Source organism: Miniopterus schreibersii, assembly GCF_964146895.1.
Source record: "Miniopterus schreibersii genome assembly, chromosome: 3".
In the NCBI taxonomy this organism is placed as follows: Eukaryota; Metazoa; Chordata; class Mammalia; order Chiroptera; family Miniopteridae; genus Miniopterus; species Miniopterus schreibersii.
This window is the reverse complement of record NC_138103.1, coordinates 103,133,093-103,155,546: the sequence shown is the minus strand read 5'-3', so window position 1 is coordinate 103,155,546 and position 22,454 is coordinate 103,133,093. Positions and strand designations below refer to the sequence as shown.

At 46.3% G+C, this 22,454-nt stretch overlaps 1 protein-coding gene across 1 annotated transcript in view; it reads right to left on the bottom strand.

Moving 5' to 3' along the window:
- Positions 1-425: 425 nt before the first annotated feature.
- The window catches only part of NDUFS4 (NADH:ubiquinone oxidoreductase subunit S4), a 71,071-nt gene continuing 49,042 nt past the window's right edge, over positions 426-22,454 (bottom strand). The window contains exons 3-5 of the mRNA XM_081133254.1: positions 19,671-19,843; positions 16,748-16,821; positions 426-642 (exon numbers count right to left, since the gene is read on the bottom strand). Coding sequence (XP_080989380.1) covers positions 539-642; positions 16,748-16,821; positions 19,671-19,843 — 351 coding nt within the window. The 3' untranslated portion in view covers positions 426-538. The remainder of the gene's footprint in view (positions 643-16,747; positions 16,822-19,670; positions 19,844-22,454) is intronic.

Sequence of the window (22,454 nt, the reverse complement as noted above, 5' to 3'; positions counted from 1 at the left end):
TTCTTGTATGTCTCTGGTAGATTGATTTAGGCTCAGAGAAGTTTAGAGAATATAAAGTTCTCATTCAAGAAGAGAACTCCAACAATAAGATTTGGATTTAGGTTCATCAGATTGCAATGCCATCAAGAATTTCTCTAACCATGACAAAACACAAGAATTCCCAGGACAGCATTTTAACAATGATGGCTGGTAGTTTATAAACACTACTGACTTGAGAACGGCTAATCCAAGCAAGGGCGAAACTTCAGTGTGGCAGCTGACCTCAAGCAATCCTTCTCAACAGATTTTAAGTACTTACATCTCCTAGAGGTATAACCACCTCAAATGTGATTATAATCACCTCTCTTCTCTCTATAGGAAACTGTTAACATGTTCAATTTGAGATATCAAAAAACATTTAAAATAAGCACCACGAAATGCACCTGTAGTTTAAAGATTGAGTTTATTAGGCGAGTAAGTGGTGTGCTATGCGTGGACTGTAAAAACCGCGCAGCTGACTCTGCTCATGGTCAGGTGCAGAGAAGCAGGCGGTGCCAGTCTATTTTGTGGACACTCTTGTTCTTTTGTTCCAAGAAAAGTTGGCGCCATAAGACTTGGACTTGGGTTTCGGAACCTTCCTCTCTTCAACGTCATAGCTCCACCCTACAAAACAAACACAGACTCACAGGACCAGAACTGCACAGTACACCCTAAGAACACAGTGAGCAGAGCTCATGTGCATAAATTTAATGTTCATTTATCATCAGGAGTACATGTCGACACATCTGAAATATAAATACTTACTTAGTAATTTGTTCCCTTGTAATCCTGTGACAAGAGGATTCATTGTCTGAGAATGATTTGCCATCTCTTAAATTAAAGGTGTAACTCACAGCTCGATTTCTCCCTGCTCAATATTCTTTGCTCAACTACTGATGGTTATGTATTATATAAAAATTTCCACTCCTCTGTGTGGTTTAACATGTGACTTTAATAACTGCACTGAGAAGCACTGACCAATATAAACTGTCCCACTGTTTTCTAAAAGCAGGAGCCTTTACACCAGTTTGGAGCTCACTCAAAGAGACACAGAAAAACATGTACATACCTATCGGTATAAGTCACAAGGTTGGAGGAGATTCCTGGTGCAGCTCCCTGGACTTTGATAGGCTACTGATTAAACTCAAAATGTTTTACCACATTTGTTGTGAGGGCTATCAACACTGGAATCCCATGGAAGCACTTGACAATGCCCATTCTTAGGCCTGACCTAAGCCCATTGGATCAGAAACTGGTGGGAGCCCGGGACTCTGCACTGTAACTACTGACCCCAGGAGACTTCTATGCTCAGAAGTTTGAGAACCATTGGTCTAAACTTCTTTCCTCTTCTGAGAGGCCCTGTGCAGTGTTTTATAATTTTGAGAACTAGGTTATTTATGTCTATGTCTTCTGCTTTAAGTCCAGTTTTTCTGTTTTCTTAAGATATGGAGAACCACCAACCCTCCGCCTTGAACTCTGATTCAGTGACTCCTCCATCCCTAGTCCACGCAACCTCTGTAATTTCCAAGTTTGCGCATAAGACGTGGACTTGGGTTATGAGCACTCTGTAAGACCCATTCTCCATCCCTGCAGTTCATCCTTCTTTGTAGAACTTTCTTCAAACACTCATCCTGAGACAGCTGACTCATGGCTGAATGATGCAGTCATGTGCAAAGTGTCCGAAATGAACACTAGGTGGTCTGATTAAAAAGCTCCTTCATCTCGTGAACTGTCATGAGGTCTAGCGCTTCATGGAGACTCTAGCATTTGCTGCCATGAAGCTTGCGTTTCAACAGCCCCTCAGAATTCAATTTTGCCACAAACGTGAAGTCTGTGAAACTCAGATCATCAAAGCACACTGCCCATCTCAGTGTCCAAATGGGAAAGAATCGATAATGCCACTGCTAGCACTCCTCTCCACTTGCTGCAGGAAATGGGTAAGCAGGAACGCAAATGAAACAAATTACTAAAAAATACAAATTAAACATCAGAATCTAGGAGAGAAAATAGTGACTTAACTCACTTGGTTAACATAACCTTATTTTCAGAGTAGAGAAGATGCTCTCAGTACCCGCTGACCCATGAAAACAAACAAAATCACAAAGCTGTATCTTGCGTTAGGAGGATCGGAATAAAGTAAGTACACTGACAAGTGGTTATTAGCACTTCAAAAAATTTACTAAAGGGCCTAAGAAAAGTACCTGCTCCTCCGGCTGCCAGGAGGGTTAAACGGCTAATTCCTGTGAAGTGCTTGGGGAGCCCCCGCACTTGGCCCACTCAGGTCTGTGGGAAAGGTGCTGGCCCACAGCTTCAGGAGCTCGCACGGCTCCCTTCCCACGCCCGAGGAAGCAGGGCAGCAGGGGTGCGGGGAGGGGCACTGAGCCCGATGCGGGGCGGGCCCCCCACTCCCTGAGCCCGGTAAGCCGGCGGAGATGCCGAGCTACGGTTTCTCCCTCAGGTCTGACTTGTGACTTCCTCACAACACACCTGCACGTGAAGCGTTAGTGTCGACAGCACCGGGTCACCCTGGAAGCCATGCGCCTGAATCTGTGACGCTTCGGGTCTAGCGAGGTGCGCTGGGCGCAGGTGTTAACTATGCGGGGCGTCGGTGAGCACGTCAGCACAGCGAACGGGCCTGACGCCCTGGCTCGGGCATGAACTTCTCGGGCGCTCCGTCAACAGCGATGCCAGCCGCGGGAGCGCCCCTCCAGGGCCGGTAAGCTGCAGCAGCGTGTAAGCGCATTCACCGAGCGAACAGACCGTGCTGACCCCGCCCCGCCGGGGCGCCGGAGGGAGACGCGGGCAAAGCAGAACATCCCACCGCGGGCGGCCGGGAGGGAAACCGGCGAGGGTGGGCTACAGCCGCGGGGAGCCACGCCCACGGCTGAGCACCGGCGCTCAGGCTGCGGCGACCCGGACACCCCGCGGGCCGGAGCCTGCCCCGGGGCGCTGCGGGGCTGCGCGGGGCTCGGCGGGCCCGTCCCTGCCCCCCGGCCTGCGCTGCGCTGAGCGCTCCGCGGCTTCGCCGGCTCTGCAGCTGGCGTCCCGGCGGCCGCGCTGTGCAGACCCGTCTCCCGCTCCGTCGGGGGAACCGCGCCGAGGGAGACGAGCACGCAGCCCGCAGCCCGCGGGGCCGGGCCGGCCGGGTCCGAGCCGGGCGCCCTGGGGCCTGGCGCCGGCCCCTGGAAGAGACCCGCCCGCCCGGCGGCCGCCTCCCCCGCTCCTGTTCCCCTGACACCTGCGGGCGGCTGGCGGCCGCCGGGCCCGGGCGGGAGGGGCGGCGGGCAGGGCGTGTCCGGGGCACGGCCGCGCTGGGCTGCCCGACCCGGGCTCCGGCGGCCTGTGTCCTGCTGCAGCCCGGCCTCGCCCGACAGACACCGCGGACGGACGGGGGAGCGCGGGCGCCCGCGCGTCTCGCACACGCACCGAGGCCACGTTCTCGGCGCAGGGCTCCCCGTCCTTCAGCCCCGGGGGGGGCTGTCTTCCCGAGCGGGGCGCGGCCCCACCAGCCCCGGCTCCGCGCAGCCCCGCGGCCTCCCCGCGCGTCGGGGGACCGGCCGGAGCCGACAGAGGCCCCGCCAGGCCCAGCACCGCGAGGGGGGCGCGGGCAGCCTCCGCAGGGGCGCTCCCGGCCCGACCCCACACGCAGCGCGGCCCGGGGCGGGGGGTCCTGCCCGAGCGCCCGGAGCCCTCCCCTGGGCTCCGTGCTGGCGGCCCCGCTCGGCGCCAGTCCCACGAAGAGCACGCGGCCCACGGGCGCCGGCCTGCCCGAGCTGCGGACCCACGGCGGGCCCGGGGGCCGGACCTCAGGGCGGCCTCCTCGGCACGGAGGGATGCCTGCCGCTGTCCCCGCGCGCGCCGCTGTCCCCTCGCGGGCGCCCCTGTCCCCTCGCGCGCGCCGCTGTCCCCTCACGGGCGCCGCTGTCCCCTCGCGGGCGCCGCCGTCCCCTCGCGCGCGCCGCCGTCCCCTCGCGGGCGCCGCCGTCCCCTCGCGCGCGCCGCCGTCCCCTCGCGCGCGCCGCCGTCCCCTCGCGGGCGCCGCTGTCCCCTCGCGGGCGCCCCTGTCCCCTCGCGCGCGCCGCTGTCCCCTCGCGCGCGCCGCTGTCCCCTCGCGGGCGCCGCTGTCCCCTCGCGGGCGCCGCTGTCCCCTCGCGGGCGCCGCTGTCCCCTCGCGGGCGCCCCTGTCCCCTCGCGCGCGCCGCTGTCCCCTCACGGGAGCCGCTGTCCCCTCGCGGGCGCCGCTGTCCCCTCGCGGGCGCCGCTGTCCCCTCGCGCGCGCCGCTGTCCCCTCGCGCGCGCCGCTGTCCCCTCGCGGGCGCCGCTGTCCCCTCGCGGGAGCCGCTGTCCCCTCGCGCGCGCCGCTGTCCCCTCGTGGGCGCTGCTGTCCCTCGCGCGCCGGCCGGGGGCGGGCCGGGGCCAGGCGGCGGCGCAGGCGGGACCCCACTGCCCTCCAGCTGCACGCGGGGCACACGCTCAAAACGCCATGGGGGGGGCAGGACAGCAGCCTTTCAGGAACTTCACTTCAAAACCCCTCTACTCTGAAGTTCCCACGTATCTAACTAATATCTGGGGTGCGGCAGGGTGCGGTTCAGAAAGCCCTAAAAGTATCTTAGATCTTGTTTTAGAAAACAAATGGAGAGAGACTGCTCTGGATGCACTGGCAAAGCCACTCTTTCCACAACAATTACGTGAAATGATTCAGACAAGCAAGGAGCTGATCATAACACCTCACAGGAGCCGCGGCCGCCACACCTCGCACAGGCGTCTTTGATGGGACAGTTACCATCCACCTTAAATTCAATCTTTCCCAGTGCAGCTGCAAAACGAGATTAATATTATTTCCAAATCAGTAATTAGAACCACGTTACTCAGAATTTGCCACAAAACAAACTGGTTTGTGTTCCAAAAGTACATCTGCAATGCAGTCAACAGAAATTCGAAACACATTTTTGTAGAGAAAAAACTATACAACACGGATGGGTGTCCAAAACCCACAGACGGGCCTGGGTGTGGTGTGTACATGGCCCGGACCTGCTACCCAGAGCACAGCCGGGGCCTCACCGAGCACCATGGAGAACACGGTCCCCACCAGATTTCCTGGTCGCCCAGCAGTGAACCCCAGGAGCTCCCCCTCCCCCAGGAGCCCTAGCGGTCAAGGTGAACGTTTCCCTGGCCACGGGCTGGCAGAAACTTCTGGAGGAAAGCCTGGTGCCTCCACAGGAGACAAGGCGCTCTGCAGCACACCCGGCCTCAGCCCTGTTCCTTGTTACTCCGCAGCTCTGTGAGCTGTGGGCACACGTACAGCAATCTTCACTATTTGCAGAGTTGGTATCTCTGAATCCAACCACTCACTAAAATTTATTTGCAAGCCCAAATATTTACTATGCTTCCGTGGTCCTTCAGACATGGAGAGATCAGGGACAATTTGTCACCCAGCACATGTCCCCAGCCGAGGTCAAGCAAGGTCGCGCTCTGCCTCTGTCTCACCTCTCCTACTGTAAACAAGGGTCTTTTCATGGTCTACTTTTGGCCACATTGTGTCATTTCTGTGCTTCTTGCTGGGGATGGCGCTGTTTAAATGGCCCCCAGGTGTAGTGCTTTCTAGTGTCCTGAGAGCAGGAGGGCTGGGACGTGCTCCTGTGTGTCAGATACGCTTCATTCCCACACAAGTTACAGGCTGCTGGCTGTGAGTTCAGAAACAGAAACACATAAAAAAGCGTACTGATGGTTGGACAAAATATTGTGATCCAAGGCTCACAGGCATGTAACCGTGTATTTTCCTACGAGCAGTATTTCAGCATTCACTACCTTAGTGTTTATGGTGCTTTTACACAATATAACTATTATGAATGACAGGAATTGATAGATGCATAAATTCTAATTGATAGAAGTATAAATTCTGCCCTGTCTGGTAACTCTCCCCTCCCCAAACCCCAAAAAACCAGTTTTGTTTCCATTTGTAACTCATCTAAACATTTCTTTAAGTCTATATAAATTTGGGCTGTACTGACTTTCCCTATGAACTGGTTATAACATCTGTCTGGCTCCCTCATTTCATGTATTAGTCCTGATTTTATCTTGGGAAACACTTTTAGAATGGTTGTGGTGGCTCCACTGAGAGGCCTCTAACAGGCCACCAGCCAGCGCCAGGCGACCTCCACAGAAGTGGTGCCCTGGTTCTGAGGCCCAGGCACGTCTTCTCTTGGCTCCCAGAGGTAAGCACACGAGGACTTTGCTGACTGTTTTTCTAATTTTAATTCTGCTCTCCACTACTCTTGGGAATTGGTTTTACAGTCTGATTATTTGATGATTCCTTTAAATAGACTAATGGTTTTAGAGACTCATTCTCTGTTGGGTGAGGGAAAAAACAGAACATCTGGTTTGTTCATCTTTTCTATTTGAGCCCAAATAAATGAGGAATTTCACTCACTGAGAGGAGAAGGTTCTCTAGCATGGACCAGTGGGTTTCATAAGTCTGCTTACTCATCAGTCCATGGCTAAAATCTTGGAATTAAAGTTACAAGCTCTATGTGACTATATGTCCATCTATAGGTCTGTTAATTCGGAAAGGACTTTGCCTCTTACTATGTGTGTAGGTAATATTTTGCTACCTCCAGATGTTACTAATGAATTATATTATAAAATCTCTTTAAGGGGCTCTGTTCTGTGCTTAAATAAATGGATTATTCCTAAAATTCTCTAAAAACAAGGAAACTGAATTTCTAATACTTCTAATGTTCTGTAATTAGAAAGTATCCTTATAGGACCTAAGAAACATTTAAGAATTCAAGTTCAGGTGACACAGGTAAATCTTTGGCAAACATGACAAATTCAATAATTTTGGTTTAATAAAAATAGCTACATTTTCTCTAATGTATCAGTTTAAATATAATACAAGCATTGATTTTTATTCTACTTATATATATTCCTTCTAAACTTATACAAGTCTACTGATCAAACAAGCTAGCATTACTTCTGTTTAATGTTTACAGTCCTGAAAAATATAAATTTGTGTTTATCCAAAATGATTCATTATTCTGACAGTTGTATTTTGACAGAATTATGATTTGTAGTATGTCACCATGAAACTGATTTCCAAGATTTTGGGTCATTTAAAACCTTAGCTATTAATGGATAGTATCAGATATATAAGACTATAGAGCACTGATGACTAAGCAAGATGTTAAGGTTATGTACTTTGCTTCCCATCTTTATATGCCACAGAGAGGCTGCATCTTTGGGTTTGCTGACGGACACGTTCATTTTCCCATGTGGAGAAGCTGGACTATAAAGAATGCACGAGGCTGCAGATAGTGTGTCTCGTGTACTTACGAGTTTTGCTGATCTACTAAAATGCTGGTATGTAAATTTTCAATGATCTCTGTTTTCTCTATGAAATCAAAGTAACCTTGGTTAAAAGACATAACTAATCTAATTAATCTATATAAATCGGACTCTACCAGCAACAGCAATGGCAAGGGGGGATAACGTCACATGTAAGGGAATGGAATGTGTTTTGTCTACGAAGGAAAAATAGCAAGGTCGTCAAGTAAAATGACTGCCTCTCCCAGAGTGAGACAGACTCACGAAGGACAAATCCTGAAAGGATAGAGAAAGTTACGTCTGATTTGCAAAGAGGAAATTTTATTTGTCTTAGATTACAGAAAAGTCTGAAAAGCTATGAAATATGTTAAAATCTTAGCAAAGTTGGGTCAGTTTTGATGGGCTTGTTTCACTAGCTGACTGCTGGTTGCTTTCACCTACATGAAGGATTGCTCTGTCTGTCTGTCTGCCTAGACTGAAGGTCCTGAGGCCTATTGGAACAGCCCTATGTCCTGCATGCTAACTGTAAGTCCTTGGTGACTTATGTAAGAGTTGAGGTTCTGCCCTGGCCGGGCAGCTCAGTTGGTTAGGGAATGGCCCCCATATGTCAAGGTTTCAGGTTCGATCCCTGGTCAGGGCACATACAAGAATCAACCAATGATGTGTAAATAAGTGGAACAACACATCAATGTTTCTCGCTGTCTCTCAAATCAATTATTTTAAAAGAGAGCTCAGGTTCTTAACAGTCATAATACCATCAAGGTTTATGTGTAAGTTTCACTGTCACTTGACGTGAGCAGCCGCACCGTTTCTTGGACATCTATGACCCTGTTCCTACCCCAACTATTCAAATCTGCTGACAGCTTTTCATGTCTGTCTCCCCCAATCACACCCTAAAGGTAAAATAAAACATTCAGAATATCTTTGCACCTAAAACTATCTTTGAGATTCCCCAGAGGGTCTCTGGAAAGCCACAGGGATGGACTCCTTCAACCTTATAAAGAGGGGGGTGCTAGAAGTAATCAACTTACTGGACACATGGCTGATAAGCTTCATGGGAGGAGCTGTCCAGTCGGAAGGGAGGCCTCACCGTCCCGAGGTTAACTCCGTGGGTAAAATGCTAACACAAGTGTTTCGGAAACTGGGTGCTATGTGCTAAGTACAAGGATGTATCAGTGCCCTACTGTCCATGACACATTTTAGATGTCAGAGCCGTGGTGCCGCTGTGCCTGGCATTAGACAACAGGGTAGGCTATCAGTCACTTTTTCAGTTATTTTAAAAAATATTAACTTGGCTGCATCTTTACTTCTTTAGTTTGGATCCTATATCTTCTAGGCCAGTACATGTTAATAAGGGGAATAATCATCACTTATTGATGCAGTTTCACTTTTATTTAAGTATAGTTAGTATACAATATTATATTAGCTTTATTAGTTTCAAGTGTATGATACTGTGATTAAAAATATTTATATCTTACAATGTGATAACCCCACTAATTCTAGTCATCTATCACCAAGTAAACTTACCACATATTATGGACTACATTCCCCTTCACCTTTTCCCCCCTTTCCCCAATACCCCTCCCCGCCGGCAGCCATCCCTTTGGTCTCTGTTTTTGTTTGTTTGCTTTGTTTGTTTTTAGCTCCCACATATAAATGAAACAGATAATTGTCTTTCTCTGACTCATTTCACTTAACATAATATCCTCTAGGTTCATCCACGTTGTCTCAGATGGCAAGGTTTCGTTCTTTTTTAGTGCTGGGTAACGTTCCACTGTATACATATACCACATCTTTTTGTTAATCCCCACCCAAGGATATTTTTCCATTGAAACTTTCAGAGAGCATGGAAGGGAGGGGTGGAGGGAGGGAAGGAGGGGAAAAGGGAGAGAGGGAGAGCGAGAGAGAGGAGCATCGATGAGAGAGACACATTGATTGGTTGCTCCCTGCACACACCCTGACTGGGGCTGGGGATCAAACCTGCAACCCAAGTAAGTGCCCTTGACCAGGAATTGAACCTGAGAACCTTCGGTGCACAGGCTGGCACGCTAACCACTGAGCCCACCAGCCAGGGCTATATAGCATCTTCTTTATCCATTAACCTATCAACAGATACCTAGGTTACTTTCCTATCTTGGCTGCTATAAAAATGCTGCAGTGGACACGGTGCATACATCTTTTTGAGTTAGTGTTTTCATTTTCTTCAGATAAATGCCCAGAAGTGAAGTAGATCTAGTTTTCTGAGGCATTTCCACACTGGTTGCACCAATTTACACCCTCCAACACTTGTTGTTTGTTGACTTTTTGATAGCAGCCTTCTGACTGGGGCGAGGTTACGAGTTTTACTAACACACAGGTGTTCAGGACCTACTCACACTTACCGAGTCTCTTCTCTCGGTCCTCGATATGCTTTTGGAATTGCAATACTACATGTTTGGCACATTCATGGTACATTATGTCTCAGGGTTATCATGTCACATCTCAAGATTTTTTTCTCTGTAAAGATTATGTTCATCCATTTTTGTAAATTAGACGACATCCACTGTCTTCTCTGAATAGGCTTAAAGGACTGTTTACAGATATCCTGTCTGCGTTTTGGAATGACTTGCATTATTACGCTCATATGCATTTCACTTCCGAAGTCTATTATTAATGTCAACTGTAGCCATTGTTAGTCTTCTCTCCTTCATGGACAGGTCTGCTTTCCTCTGACGCTTTCCTGAAAGCTCCTGCAATTAGCTGCAGGTGAGAGCTCTGTCTTACAAAGGAGCCCTCGGGGAGCCCCAGGGGAGGACTTCATTAGGGACCTTGATACAGGCTCCTAGGGCCCACAGTGAGGGTCTGGACTTTCAGACTGCGGCTGCGAAGCAGTCAGACATCCAGTGGGACCGGAATGAACTACACAGGACGGAATGACTGACCAGGGATGACTGTGGTTTTTGTTTGGAATATTTTTGATATGGTTTTAAAGTTCTATTTTCTGGACATATAATAAAGTCCTTCATCTTTCTTCTTGGGGTAGTTATAATTCATTACAACTTAGTAAAATCTGCTTTGTAAACTAAGATTTATATAATCTGTAAATGATACCTCACTTTCCCTGCACCTCAGCTACCTATTTTAGCAACATTGTTGAATATTCCTACTTTTATGGTAACACAGTTATTTGTAAGTGTTTGGTAACGGTGTGTACACCATTTTATTAGAGCATAACTGGGAACAAGAGTTATGCAACCAGAGCCCTAACAGAAGGACATATTTTGAGAATGATGCTCATTTAATCAGAGAGGAACTAAAGCTGGCCTCCCAGAGCCAAAGCGTACAAAGTCCTTCTAGGGGAAAGTGGCCTGGCACCGGGCTTATAAAGTCCCCTCAGGCAGTAAGGAACCTCAGGATATTGGGGGACTCTGAGGGAGAAGGAATTTGCCCAAATTTGCATGTACCACAGGGGAAATCTAGTGGCAAGTTATAGGCTTGGTTTTCTAGTCTCAAGAGGCATTGAAAAGTCCAATTTGAGATTCCTTATGAAAATTTTCAGCCAAGCAAACTTAAGAAAACCTATGTGGTAAAGGGGAGCAGAATATGTCACCCCAAAATATGCCCCTTTGGCCTAAGGATTGCCTTGGGCTGCTTTTTTTTTAAAAAATATATTTTTATTGATTTGAGAGAGAGGAAAGGAGAGGGAGAGAGAGAGATAGAAACATCAATGATGAGAGAGTCATTGACCAGCCGCCTAGCCTGCAACCCGGGCATGTGCCCTGACTGGGAATCGAACCCCGATCGCCTGGATCTTAGGTCGGCGCTCAACCACTGAGCCACGCCCGGCCGGGCAGGGCTGCTTATTTTTAAGAAACAGTGAACAGAGAAAAACCTCTGGGAGCTGAGTGAACGTGGCCCTTTTGTGAGACATCGAAGTCTGCATTTGTGAGGGTTGCACACGCTGAACCAGAAGACCAGAGGCAGACTAGATCTCTAGAAATCTCAGCCAGGACTGAAATCTGCACAACCTCGTGCCTGTTTACAGTGCCCAGGACCTCCCTTAACTCACCCCCCCACACACCACCTTTTGTCTTCAGCTGGAGACAGATGAGGGCCAGGGCCATTCTACGGAGTTACTCAGGTTCCCCGTCTCCCACTTAAACGGGGCGTACGTGTTACCACACTTCTGTCTGTTACCTCACGTTGTGCTTTTTATTGCGGCGGCATGGGGATCTGTCTCGGCAAAGAACCCAGAATGGTAGAAGGAAAATTACTTTGCCTCCCCTGCAGTGGGATGGGGGAGGGAAAAATTTCCCAGTTCTTCTGAGTTCCTCTGGCTAGTTTAAGAATTAAATGGACATGAGACAGATTCACAGGAGGAAATGGCTGGAGCTACCACTTAAATAGCATCTTTAGCTAAGACAGTAGAAGATCTGGGGGGGGTCAGTCAGGGGAGGTGACAGTAAACGAGGGTAAGGTTGTTGCTCAGGTTTAAGTCGTTTCTCAAGAGTGGGCCTCGTCCAGTTACAGAGAGGGACACGCCCTTACAAAGGTAAATGTCTGAAAGGAAAACTTCCACGTGGTCTCCAGAGCTGCTCCCATATTTGATGTTTCTTAATGTTAACCAACCCAAAATAATTCTTATGGCAGAAAGACATATTTGGGGGTGACAAAATACAGTGGCAAATTAGCACTCTTGCCACATCTACATAAATCATCGGGCCAAACAGTAGCCCAATCTTATTTTGGGATCATGGATTTCTGAGGTTTTTTTAATCAAAAAGGGAGGAGGGACACAGAACAAATTTTGTCTCCATGGAAAACTGATCTTCTCCAACCTGACCTTACCTGTTACCAGGTCGTAGCTTAATTCCCTGTCTTTTGGCTCTTCCATAACTTTCTAAGTTGTACAACCGACAGATATGCAAGTATGCCCGGTGCCTTACTGGTTAGCGATTTAATTGCCTCCCTCTCCAACCCCAATTCTGTCTCCATGTGCGTTTCTTTTTTCTACATTCAGCATTCCTTTTTCCACGTAAATCTGTGCTGTTTTGACTTATACTTTGTACTGGCTGTGCCATCTACCCAGTTACTTTACAACAAACGAGTAAACTAAATCCTTCCACACAGATGTTGTATCTGTAGGAGAGTCATGACTCTTATCTTCATTTAAAAGTTGTCTTGCCCGGCCGGGCATGGCTCAGCGGTTGAGCGTCGACCTGGGATCTAGGCGATAGGGGTTCGATTCCCGGTCAGGGCACATGCCCGGCTGCGGGCTCGATCAATGACTCTCTCATCATTGATGTTTCTGTCTCTCTCTCCCTCTTTCCTCTCTCTGAAAGCAATAAAAATATATTTAAAAAAAAAAGAAAAAAAAAAGTTGTCTTAACATATACATGGGTGTGAGGTACCCTCATTCAAAGGTGTAAGTTAGGTGGAAGCCCAGGCCTTGCTGGGGAGTCCACCTCTGGGTACCTGTAAATCCTGCCTGCAACCCCAATGATCTGCTCATCTCCCTGGATCAGGCCTGGCCAGTCTACTTCCCCCTCCGGTGACTGCGAGGTGGGTCCGCCCTACAGACTGCTGGAACAGAGTGCGGTTTCATAGCTATCCTCGGTCCTGCTATTCTTGAAAGAAACTCTCCATTTTGAGGATTTCAAAGAGTTTTAACAGCTTACAATGAAAAAACTGGGGGGGGGGGGGTGTAAAAGAGAATACCTGAGAAAATCACAAGGTTTCTGATCGGATCAAACAGGGAGGGGTGGGGAGGCGTTTCTGGTTCATGAGCATGTAAATGGTATGGGTCCTAGCCTTTTACCACTGAAATTCTCTACGGTTATCTCCCAGCTCCTCTCTCAAACATGCAGCACCCCACCCTGGACCCCATCTTCAAACAGCAGAAAAAACCAAGTGGTGAGAAAGGTGGGTCTTTTCATTCCACAAAGATCTAAAAGTAAGATGCATCTACAGTTCAGGGGACAACACTTCTTTTTAAAATATGTTTTAATAACTTTTTCAGAGAGAGAGTGAGAGGGGGACAGAGGGAAACATTGATGGGTTGCCTCCGGTACGCACCCGACCCGGGATCGATGGAACCTGCCACCTGTTTCCTTGAACTGCAGCATGGGGTAACGGCTCCTGCTTCATGCAGTAGTGGTAACGGTTAAAGGAGAGGGCAAGTACTCAGCACATGTCTAGCTCATAACTCCGCACTTACGAATTCGGCTTTTGTGGTGACGATGTTCACTACCTGGGTCTGAACGTGATGAGAATGTTGTCAGGGGAGAGCCTGAGTCTGAAGGCTCGTGCTGTAGAGAGCAACACACCCTCACATCGAGGGAAATGGTCCCCACCTTTTTTATTTCTTGGCCATTTACAAGTAAGGGAAACGAAAGGTAGGGTTTTCATTTTCACAACAGTCCCCAAGTAAACAATTCTTTTTGTGTGTGTGGCAGTTTTACCCTAACCTCCTGTTTCAAGATGCTACTGAAAGGCAAACATTTAATGCTCATAAATGGATACCCGTTGCCAAATTTTACTATCCAACACAGAGTCCTCTATATCAACAATCCCCCCAAATACATATGAATAAGGCACTGGGCTAGACAGGGGCCAAGAAATAAAGATATATATGCGCTGGTCCACAGGCTGTGCACCACGGTTACTGAGCATTACGGACTCCACTCCTCATTTCGAAGCAGGGAGTATGTTTATCAAAGGCTGAGCACAGCGGAGCACCAGCGGGCCAGCTCCCTGTGAGGCAGACAGTAGTGGAGGAGCACCCAGGTACCGGCCTCTTCCCCCACGAGTCTAATATACTAGTGCTTCTGGAAACTTCCTGAGGCCTTAGCTGACAGACACTGGTTCACCCAACATTCAACAGCACCACCACCGCAATATGGTGTGGGACGTGAGGGTTGGAGAGATCTATGCACATGCCCTTCCATTAGCCACTTATACCAGAGAGCCAATCAGAGCGGAAGGGATGCCAGGCAACGAAAAGACCCCCTGCCCCACGATTCTGTGTCATTCGCTGGTGTTTGTTTAGAATTACCGCTGCCATAACTACAGAAACAGGACTTGGCTGCTTAAGGATACATAATGCTAAACACTAGATAAATGTGGCAGAGCACATGCACTAGAGTGAGTGCAAGCAAGGGTGAAATAGTCACAGAGGACTTGCCCAGGAGATGAGAGTGGCTCCCATTCTTGAGGAGAGAAATACACTTTAGAAGGTCAGTACTTTCACCAGATGTGAGTGTCCATTACACAGGCTCTGTGCTCAGTCCTGGGGACAAAGTGGTGGCTTAGACAGATACGACTCCTGCTGCCTTGGACAGTGAAACTCCTGATACACTGCTAGGCTGGAGTTGTGTAAGGTACAGTCCACTCTGCTTTTCCAAGTTACACTGTCCATCGGCTGTGAGAATGTTCCTCAATTTTCTCTCCTGGGGATACAGACACCGGACTGGAAAAGCACCTGGTTTGAAAAGCGGCAGAGGCTAGTTCACACCACAACTCATATGACAACTGCCGCCATGTGCCCCTATGACCACTCAGGGAGACACTGACCAGAGATTTAACAGTTCAATTAGATTTCCTGTTATTAAACTCACAGACTGCAAATGAAGACTTTTAAAGGAGTCCCACATAAAATATGGCAGCCTACAAATATGGCCAACATCATGGATGAGCTCTAGTCAGTGAAGGGACATCATCACAGGGCCCCAATATTCCACTTGAGCCTGTAGGTGGCTCTAAGCTGAAGGCCACCCTCCCCGGCAGAGACAGAAACACGTCCACCTCTCCCTCAGCCACCTAAAGACTCCAGACAGGTGGCTCAATGCAGAAAAAGAGCTGCCTACCCGCAGAAATAACTTTTATCTGAATGACCTCCCTACAGGGCACAAAGAACACCTGCTCTTGGCGTCCTGTCACCCGCCCCCACCCCCCCAGCCCCAGCCCTGCCCCGGGCCCCAAGCCTGCAGCCGTGTACGACGTTTGAGCTAGTTTTCCTCCTGTTACTCTTTTCTTATGTCTGTTTTATTATTAGGACCTGCAAAGGCAGACACAATATTTTTCTCCCCAGCAACAGTTTAATAAAGAGAACAATGTTAAATTTAAATCAAAGTAATGTTTAAAGACTATGAGCATTTCTGAGAACAGTTACGCAAGTAAAGAAACTTCAGCCTGGCTGGTGTGTTTGGTGGGTAGTGTCGGGCTGTGGACTGAAGGGTCCCAGGTTCAGTTCGGCTGCAGGCTCAATTCCCGGCCCTGGTCTGGGGACCCGCAGGAGGCAACTAACCAACATGTCTCTCTCACAGCCATGTCTCTCTCTCCCTTCCACTCTCTGAAAATCAAGGGAAACAATATCCTCAGGTGAGGATTAAAGTAAATTAATTAATTAATTAATTAAATATTTTCACATTTGCCAAAAATAGTTCTATTGAGGAATTCCACTTATGTAATTTTTTAAAGTTTTTGTAAGTCCCCTACTGATAGGATAAATGGATGTACTGCTATATAGCTACTTAACTATGTTCTAAGCACTTTATTTACTTCTACTTAACTCATTTAGTCCTCTCAGCAGTTCCCACCGTATAAAAGATGTCGGGCGCTCACCACAAATGGAGCTGACAGGACTGGGAGATGCTCTGGGTGGATGGGTGCGTGAGAGGCTCGGACATACTGGCCACTACTGTGGACTTTATAACACTGTGCACTTAGACTAAAGTTACAGAACAGCCTGCGAGACGATCGAGTGGGAACACGGCAATGAAAACTATTTTGAAATAACTGAAGAGCTATTAGGTAGAATAACAGACATGGGGGGCTTTGACTCAAAATAATAAAGAAAATAATAAAGGGGTGTCAAAACGGGAAGGTTCAATGAGAGTTTAACACCAAATGTTAGAGATTTTGCAGAGGGGCTCATAAGCAGGGCAGGAGTTGGACAACTAGGTTTATTTCCTGCCTTACTTCAGATCAGAGCAGTCTAGCTGTCCCATGCTTTGTGGGAACTCTGTTTTAGATTTTTTTTGGTGGTAAAATTCTTTTTTTTTTAAAATATATCTTTATTGATTTCAGAGAGAGGAAGGGAGAGGGAAAGAGAGATAGACAGAAACATCAATGATGAGAAGGTCATTGGTCGGCTGCCTCCTGCACGCCCCCGACTGGGGATCGAGCCCACAACCCGGGCATGTGCCCTGACCGGGAATCAAACCCTGATCGCCTGGATCCTAGGTCGACGCTCAACCACTGAGTCACGCCCGACCAGGCTTGGTGGTAAAATTCTTAAAACCACTGGACTAGGTACACTGAAAAATTTCTCTCAACTCAAACTCTATATCCTGACTGGTTTTGATTAATATTAAGAACATAAACTCATTTTATTTGTTAAAGCCAAACAGAAACAGACCAAACATACCATTTTTTTCTGCGAAGGCAACTGCGTCTTCTTTAGTACTAAAGGTTAGAACCAAGTTGGACAAGGGATCAGCCCTGTAAAAAACAATTTTTTTTACAGGATTTAACATTAAGTTTTGGCTGGAAAAACAATATTTAAAATAACGTAAAATATTTAGACTATAAACAGTTGCTATAATATCAAACAAGTACAGTACTGATGAAGTATCTTATTTCAAGTAAACCATTTAAAACTGTTAACTGTTTGACATCAGATTGCTAACTCCTCTAAGTGTAACCTGTATGTTTTGAAGGGGACCAAAAAGTTTCACCACCCCTGAAACCATGCCTTTTGGGATATTGATTTTAAGCTGGTTATTATAAAACAATGACTCAGAAAGCAGCTCTGACCCTCTTCCTGCTCTGCCCAGGAGAAAGGTGGAAAGGCCTGCCGCAGGGAGGACATTCTGGACATCTGCATTAGCCCAATTCAACGAGGGTGGCAGATGAGGGGCTCTATATAGGCCCCGGTGGCTCACTCCTTCTGGGCCACCTGAAGGAACTTGCCTGCCATGTTTGGTTCACTCTTCCTGTAAATTATCCATTTTCACAGCTGAAATCTACGGTCCTGTTCTCCCTTTTCTCATTTGTCCAAAATGACATATGTGCCCTATCTTGTCTCACTGTCTTTGGAATTTTCATGCTTACATGAATTCCTCGTGTGCACGTATTAAAATTTGACTTTCTCCTATGAATCTGACTCTGTTAATCTGATTATTAGCCCAGCTGGAGGAACTTGGAAAGTGGGAAAAAAGAAAGTTTTTTAAGTCCCCACATCTCTCCCGAGCTTCACCTGTTCCTCCCACTTGGGAAGCAGAGGGAGAGCAAGGCCTCAGCACCCAGAGGTCCCCCCAGCTGCACCTCACGGTGCACCGTGAGTGCCGATCTTTTCCAGAAGTCTTCTGTACCCTACCCTCCAACTGTACACCTCTCTCTTCCCAGTCTGTACTCAACACAGTTTGTGCCTATATTTTTAGATTTTATTTGTTGAATTCTTTTACTGAGATTCCAATTTGGGTAATGGCAGATTCACCTGCCTAATGATAAGTTCTGGACAAAACAACTGCAGGAGTCAGAGAGTGACCAAAAACAGGGAAGAACGGAGGATTCAACCTTGGAAAGAAGAAACCACCCTGGAGTAGATCAAAGTTTATATACTTTCCCCTAAAGGTGTTCTCCAGTCCAGATGGCTAGGAGCACAAAGAACTCAAGCAGAAGAAAAGCCAGTCCTATCAGGTCTGGGATGGTGTTTAGGATTGCCAGAGCAGCTGGAAATGTAGGGATAAAGCAGTGAGAAAGAGGGGTGCACAGGGCAGGGAGCTCCCCACCTGCACAGGAATAAGCAAGGCTCTAAAACAACTGCTGAGAAGGCTGAAAGAACCAAGCAGAGATTTCAGCAGCTGTCTCCCTGCTCCAGGGGAGAGTGAATCTGGAGTCCCAGTTAGAAGCGGGACTTGGGAAACACCTGAGCTTTCCATCAGAGCCTCAGGAAGGCCATGCCTTCTTATTTTTACCACTACGCTCCAGGACTAAGACCAAGGGTAAGACTGGGGCAGACCCACCCTCAGAATGCAAAAAAACACATCCTCTACCATTGCCATCAATAATTTAACTGTCTGCTAGAACAAAACTCATCACATTGCCACTGCTATCCACTGGATAAGCATAAGGACTAGAGAATCAACAGGTTATTGCTACTTTTTAATATAAACGGGTTTCATTATTAACTGATAACTGATGTTTCGGGATTTACTGGCATATTAACAAGCCGTGCATTCACCAAAAGATCTTTACAAGAACCTCCATTTTAGTATTATGCATAGCAGCCCCAACTGAAAACTAACCAAATGCCATCAGGAAATAGTGCAATGGATGAATCCTGCGTAAAGATGGGCACGTTAAAATCTCACGCAACTTAAGAAAAGGTCGTCATAACATTCCAACCACTGCACATTGACAAACTGTTCCTTATAAATTTCGTTAGTCTTACAAATGTGATTTACAACAACACTCCATATATTACATAAAATATAAAATATAAAGATGCAAAATACCTAAAAAATTGTCTATACGTCATCTTGCCAAGTAAAATGTAATTCTATTTAAATTGCAATGCAGAAGATGTTTTTAACAAAAATTCTCCCAGGTACATCAACAGGAAAGAATGTTCTGTATCACACTTTTCTAAAATGAGACAATTTAAACCAGTAACTCTTTACCTGGAGACTGGACACATGTAATATTCTAGGAATCTTAGTGAGAACGACGCTTTCCAGCTTACCTGGCTGTATCTCTGGCAGCAGCTTCTTTTACTCAGCTAGAGGCAGTCCTGCTACCTAACCTGTGGGCCACATTCCACAGTGGAGACTTAGGTCACTGATTTCACTGGCCCACAGAATTTATAACTACTTCATCCCAGTGCACTGCACATTTATTAATCACAAATCCAGGAGCCTACAAGCTTCCTTCAAAACCTCTAATATATCATCTCATCTAGCCACCTCCTCTGACAAACAAAAACATACTTTATGAAGTTTTATTTTAATTTAAAAATAAGTGAAGTGTTAGTGATTATTAACACTACTTACATAGTGTACCTTAATGTGCACAGCTTGGGGACATACTAACAGTGCTCACATGTCAGCCGTTTTTATCCAATAAACTACTCTGAGAACGACTGTTCCTATGGTGGATTTTGCTGGGCCAACCTTACATGAATGTTAAATATGTATATTATATATAAATATATGACCATGTCATAGAACGCAGTGATGCCTACACAAAAAGCACTGTACATGAAGAAGTTTTAAAATCAGCATGTCTAGAAGGAAAATCTAGATGGAAAAAGAGCTGGGAAGCTATTCAGATGAAACCCAGGTACTCACGTGGATGCCCAGCCCATCAGAGGGTTTTCCCAACGCTCCCTGGTGTCGAACTCCAGCTTCCACTTCTTGGTGTTGTTCACCCCAGACTGCATGTTGTTGCGAGCCGGGACAAAGATCCTGACCTTCCTGGTTTTGATGTGCTCCTCGGGGACGCCAGTTAAAGTGGTGATGTCCTGCAGAAAAGAGAGCAGACACATTCCAGCAACCAACAGACGCTTGAATGCTGCTTTCTGTGTTCACACAACTCTGTTTGGATTCATTTGTACACTGAGTTTTGTTTAAAGCTTCCTGGCTTATTTCACTACTCTGCTATTTTACACTATAAACTGCTGCCTTCATTTACAAAAGAAATACTGGGGGATATAGGGTACAGTGGAAAAGGATCCATAAAACATTTTTAGGTAACTTCTGAAGAGTGTGCTGGTGGAAGAGCCCATAGTCAGCAGACTCTTATTTCATGAGTGGTGCAACTGGTCAGCACAGAAAGAATGTGAAGGTATATCAACAGTAAGGGCTATTGAAAATGACTAAATTTTAAATAAAAAACTCTATTACCTATGGTTTCTCTATCAAACTGACTACAACAAGGCATTCCATTCAGAGGAAGGCTTCAACCTTTTTGCAAAGAATTAAAATCAATTAACAATTCTAATTAGCATTTTGATTTATCTGCCTTTGGTGAAACCTGCTAAAAAGTAAATGATATATCCAATCTATTTCCAAAGGTAAGCTAAAAAAGTGTACAATTTTGTAGAAATGTGATATAAAAACAATGGTAACATACTTGGCTCTTTTTTATAATTCTATCCAGTATCGAATGCTCAACTAATGAGTGCATACAATTCTGATGCCCCAGGTTAGATATATTTATGAAATTACAGTAGCAGAGAGGACACAAAACAATAACATAATTCAGACGGTAGGTCTCCATTTAGTAATAAACACTTCGGTTTATCAAAGTTCACAGCAGAGCCAACCACATCATTGAAGCATTTTAAGTCATGCTTTGCTTGCTGATGTACGTGTTAAATACCTGGTTAAGACTTCCAGTCAGTATGCTGGAGTAGGAAAACGCAACACTCACTTCCTCCACAAATGCATCAAAATTACAACGAAATTACAGAACAGCTGTCGCTGAGAACCACCTGAAAGCTGGCTGAACAGAAACCCTTTAATAGGGCTACACAGAAGCCACGTGGAGATGGGTAGGAGGGGCGGAGAGGCGGAACAGGCAGGTCCCACAGGCACAGTGTGGTGATTAAGAATTGGGAGGGTTCTCTTGGCTGCAGAGATTCCCTGAGGAGGGAGGGACGCCAGGAATTCTACTTCTGGGTGTTTATCCGAAGAAACCCAAAACAGCAATTCAACAAGATATATGCAGCCCTGTGTGTCCATCGCAGCATTATTTACAACAGCCAAGATATGGAAGTAACCTAAGTGTCCATCAATAGACGGGTAAGGAAGAAGTGGTATATATAATGTAGTATTACTTGGCCATAAAAAAAATGAAATCTTGCTATTTGTGACAACATAGATAGACCTAGAGGATATTTTCCAAAATGAAATAAGTCAGACATAGACAAACACCATATGATTCATATGATTTCACTTATATGTGGAATCTAAAATACAAAATAAACAAAACAGAAAAAACTCATAAATACAGAGAACAAACTGATGGTAGCCAGATGGGAGAGAGTTTAGGGGAAGAGGTGAAGACAGTAAAGGGATTGAGAAGTTACAGGCTGGTACTTGTAAAAAGAGTGACGGGGCTATGAAGTACAGCTAAGGAATATAGTCAATAATATTGTAATAACTATGTACAGTATCAAAAGGGTACTAGACTTATTGGGGTGATCACTTTGTAAGATATATAAATGTATAATCACTATGTTGTACGCCTGAAACTATAATAATTATGTCAACTGTAATTGAAAAATTGAAAAATATTTTAAAAAAGAAATTGGTAAACATGTAGATAAACAGAATGTTGCCTGTAAAAAATTATTATAATAATGTCTAATTCATGGGGTTTTAAAACAATTAAGATGCTGTACAGCAGTAGTAAAATGAATGAATGAATGAATGAATGAATGAATGAAGTGAATGGTTAAAAAGAACAGTTTACATGAAAATGATTATACCAAACTTGTGAAAACCAGAAAATTGAATCCATTTTGCAAGTTTTAATTTCATTGTAATATAGCCTCTAATTCTAAAGGCGAATGCTTATTTGTAGTAGCACCCTAATCGATGCTACGGACCACAGAATTAGTATAAATGCCTAGCGCTGCAACATGTACTGGGAAAACAGTAAGGGTACTTCTGACTCAACTAGTCTTTCTACCCACAGCCTAACAACACAATTCTCTGAAGTTATTTTAGCTGATAGCCAATCCTCTGCTTAGCACAGTACCTTTCTACCTGCACCAATAATTAGGTGTGCTTTGTCAAAACTTGTCTGTTTGAGAAACTATCAAAATGATCCACATACACACTTACAGAAACATGCATTCATAGTACTTGGCTACATTTTTAAAAAGTTTCTTTGCCCAGCCGGGTGTGGCTTAGCAGTTGAGCGTCGACCTAGGATCCAGGCGATCGGGGTTCGATTCCCGGTCAGGGCACATGCCCGGGTTGTGGGCTCGATCAATGACTCTCATCACTGATGTTTCTGTCTCTCTCTCCCTCTCCCTTCCTCATTCTCAAATCAATAAAGATATATTTTTAAAAAATAGTTTCTTTTATAGAGGATGGAATAAAAGCAAAATGAGTGCAACTGGT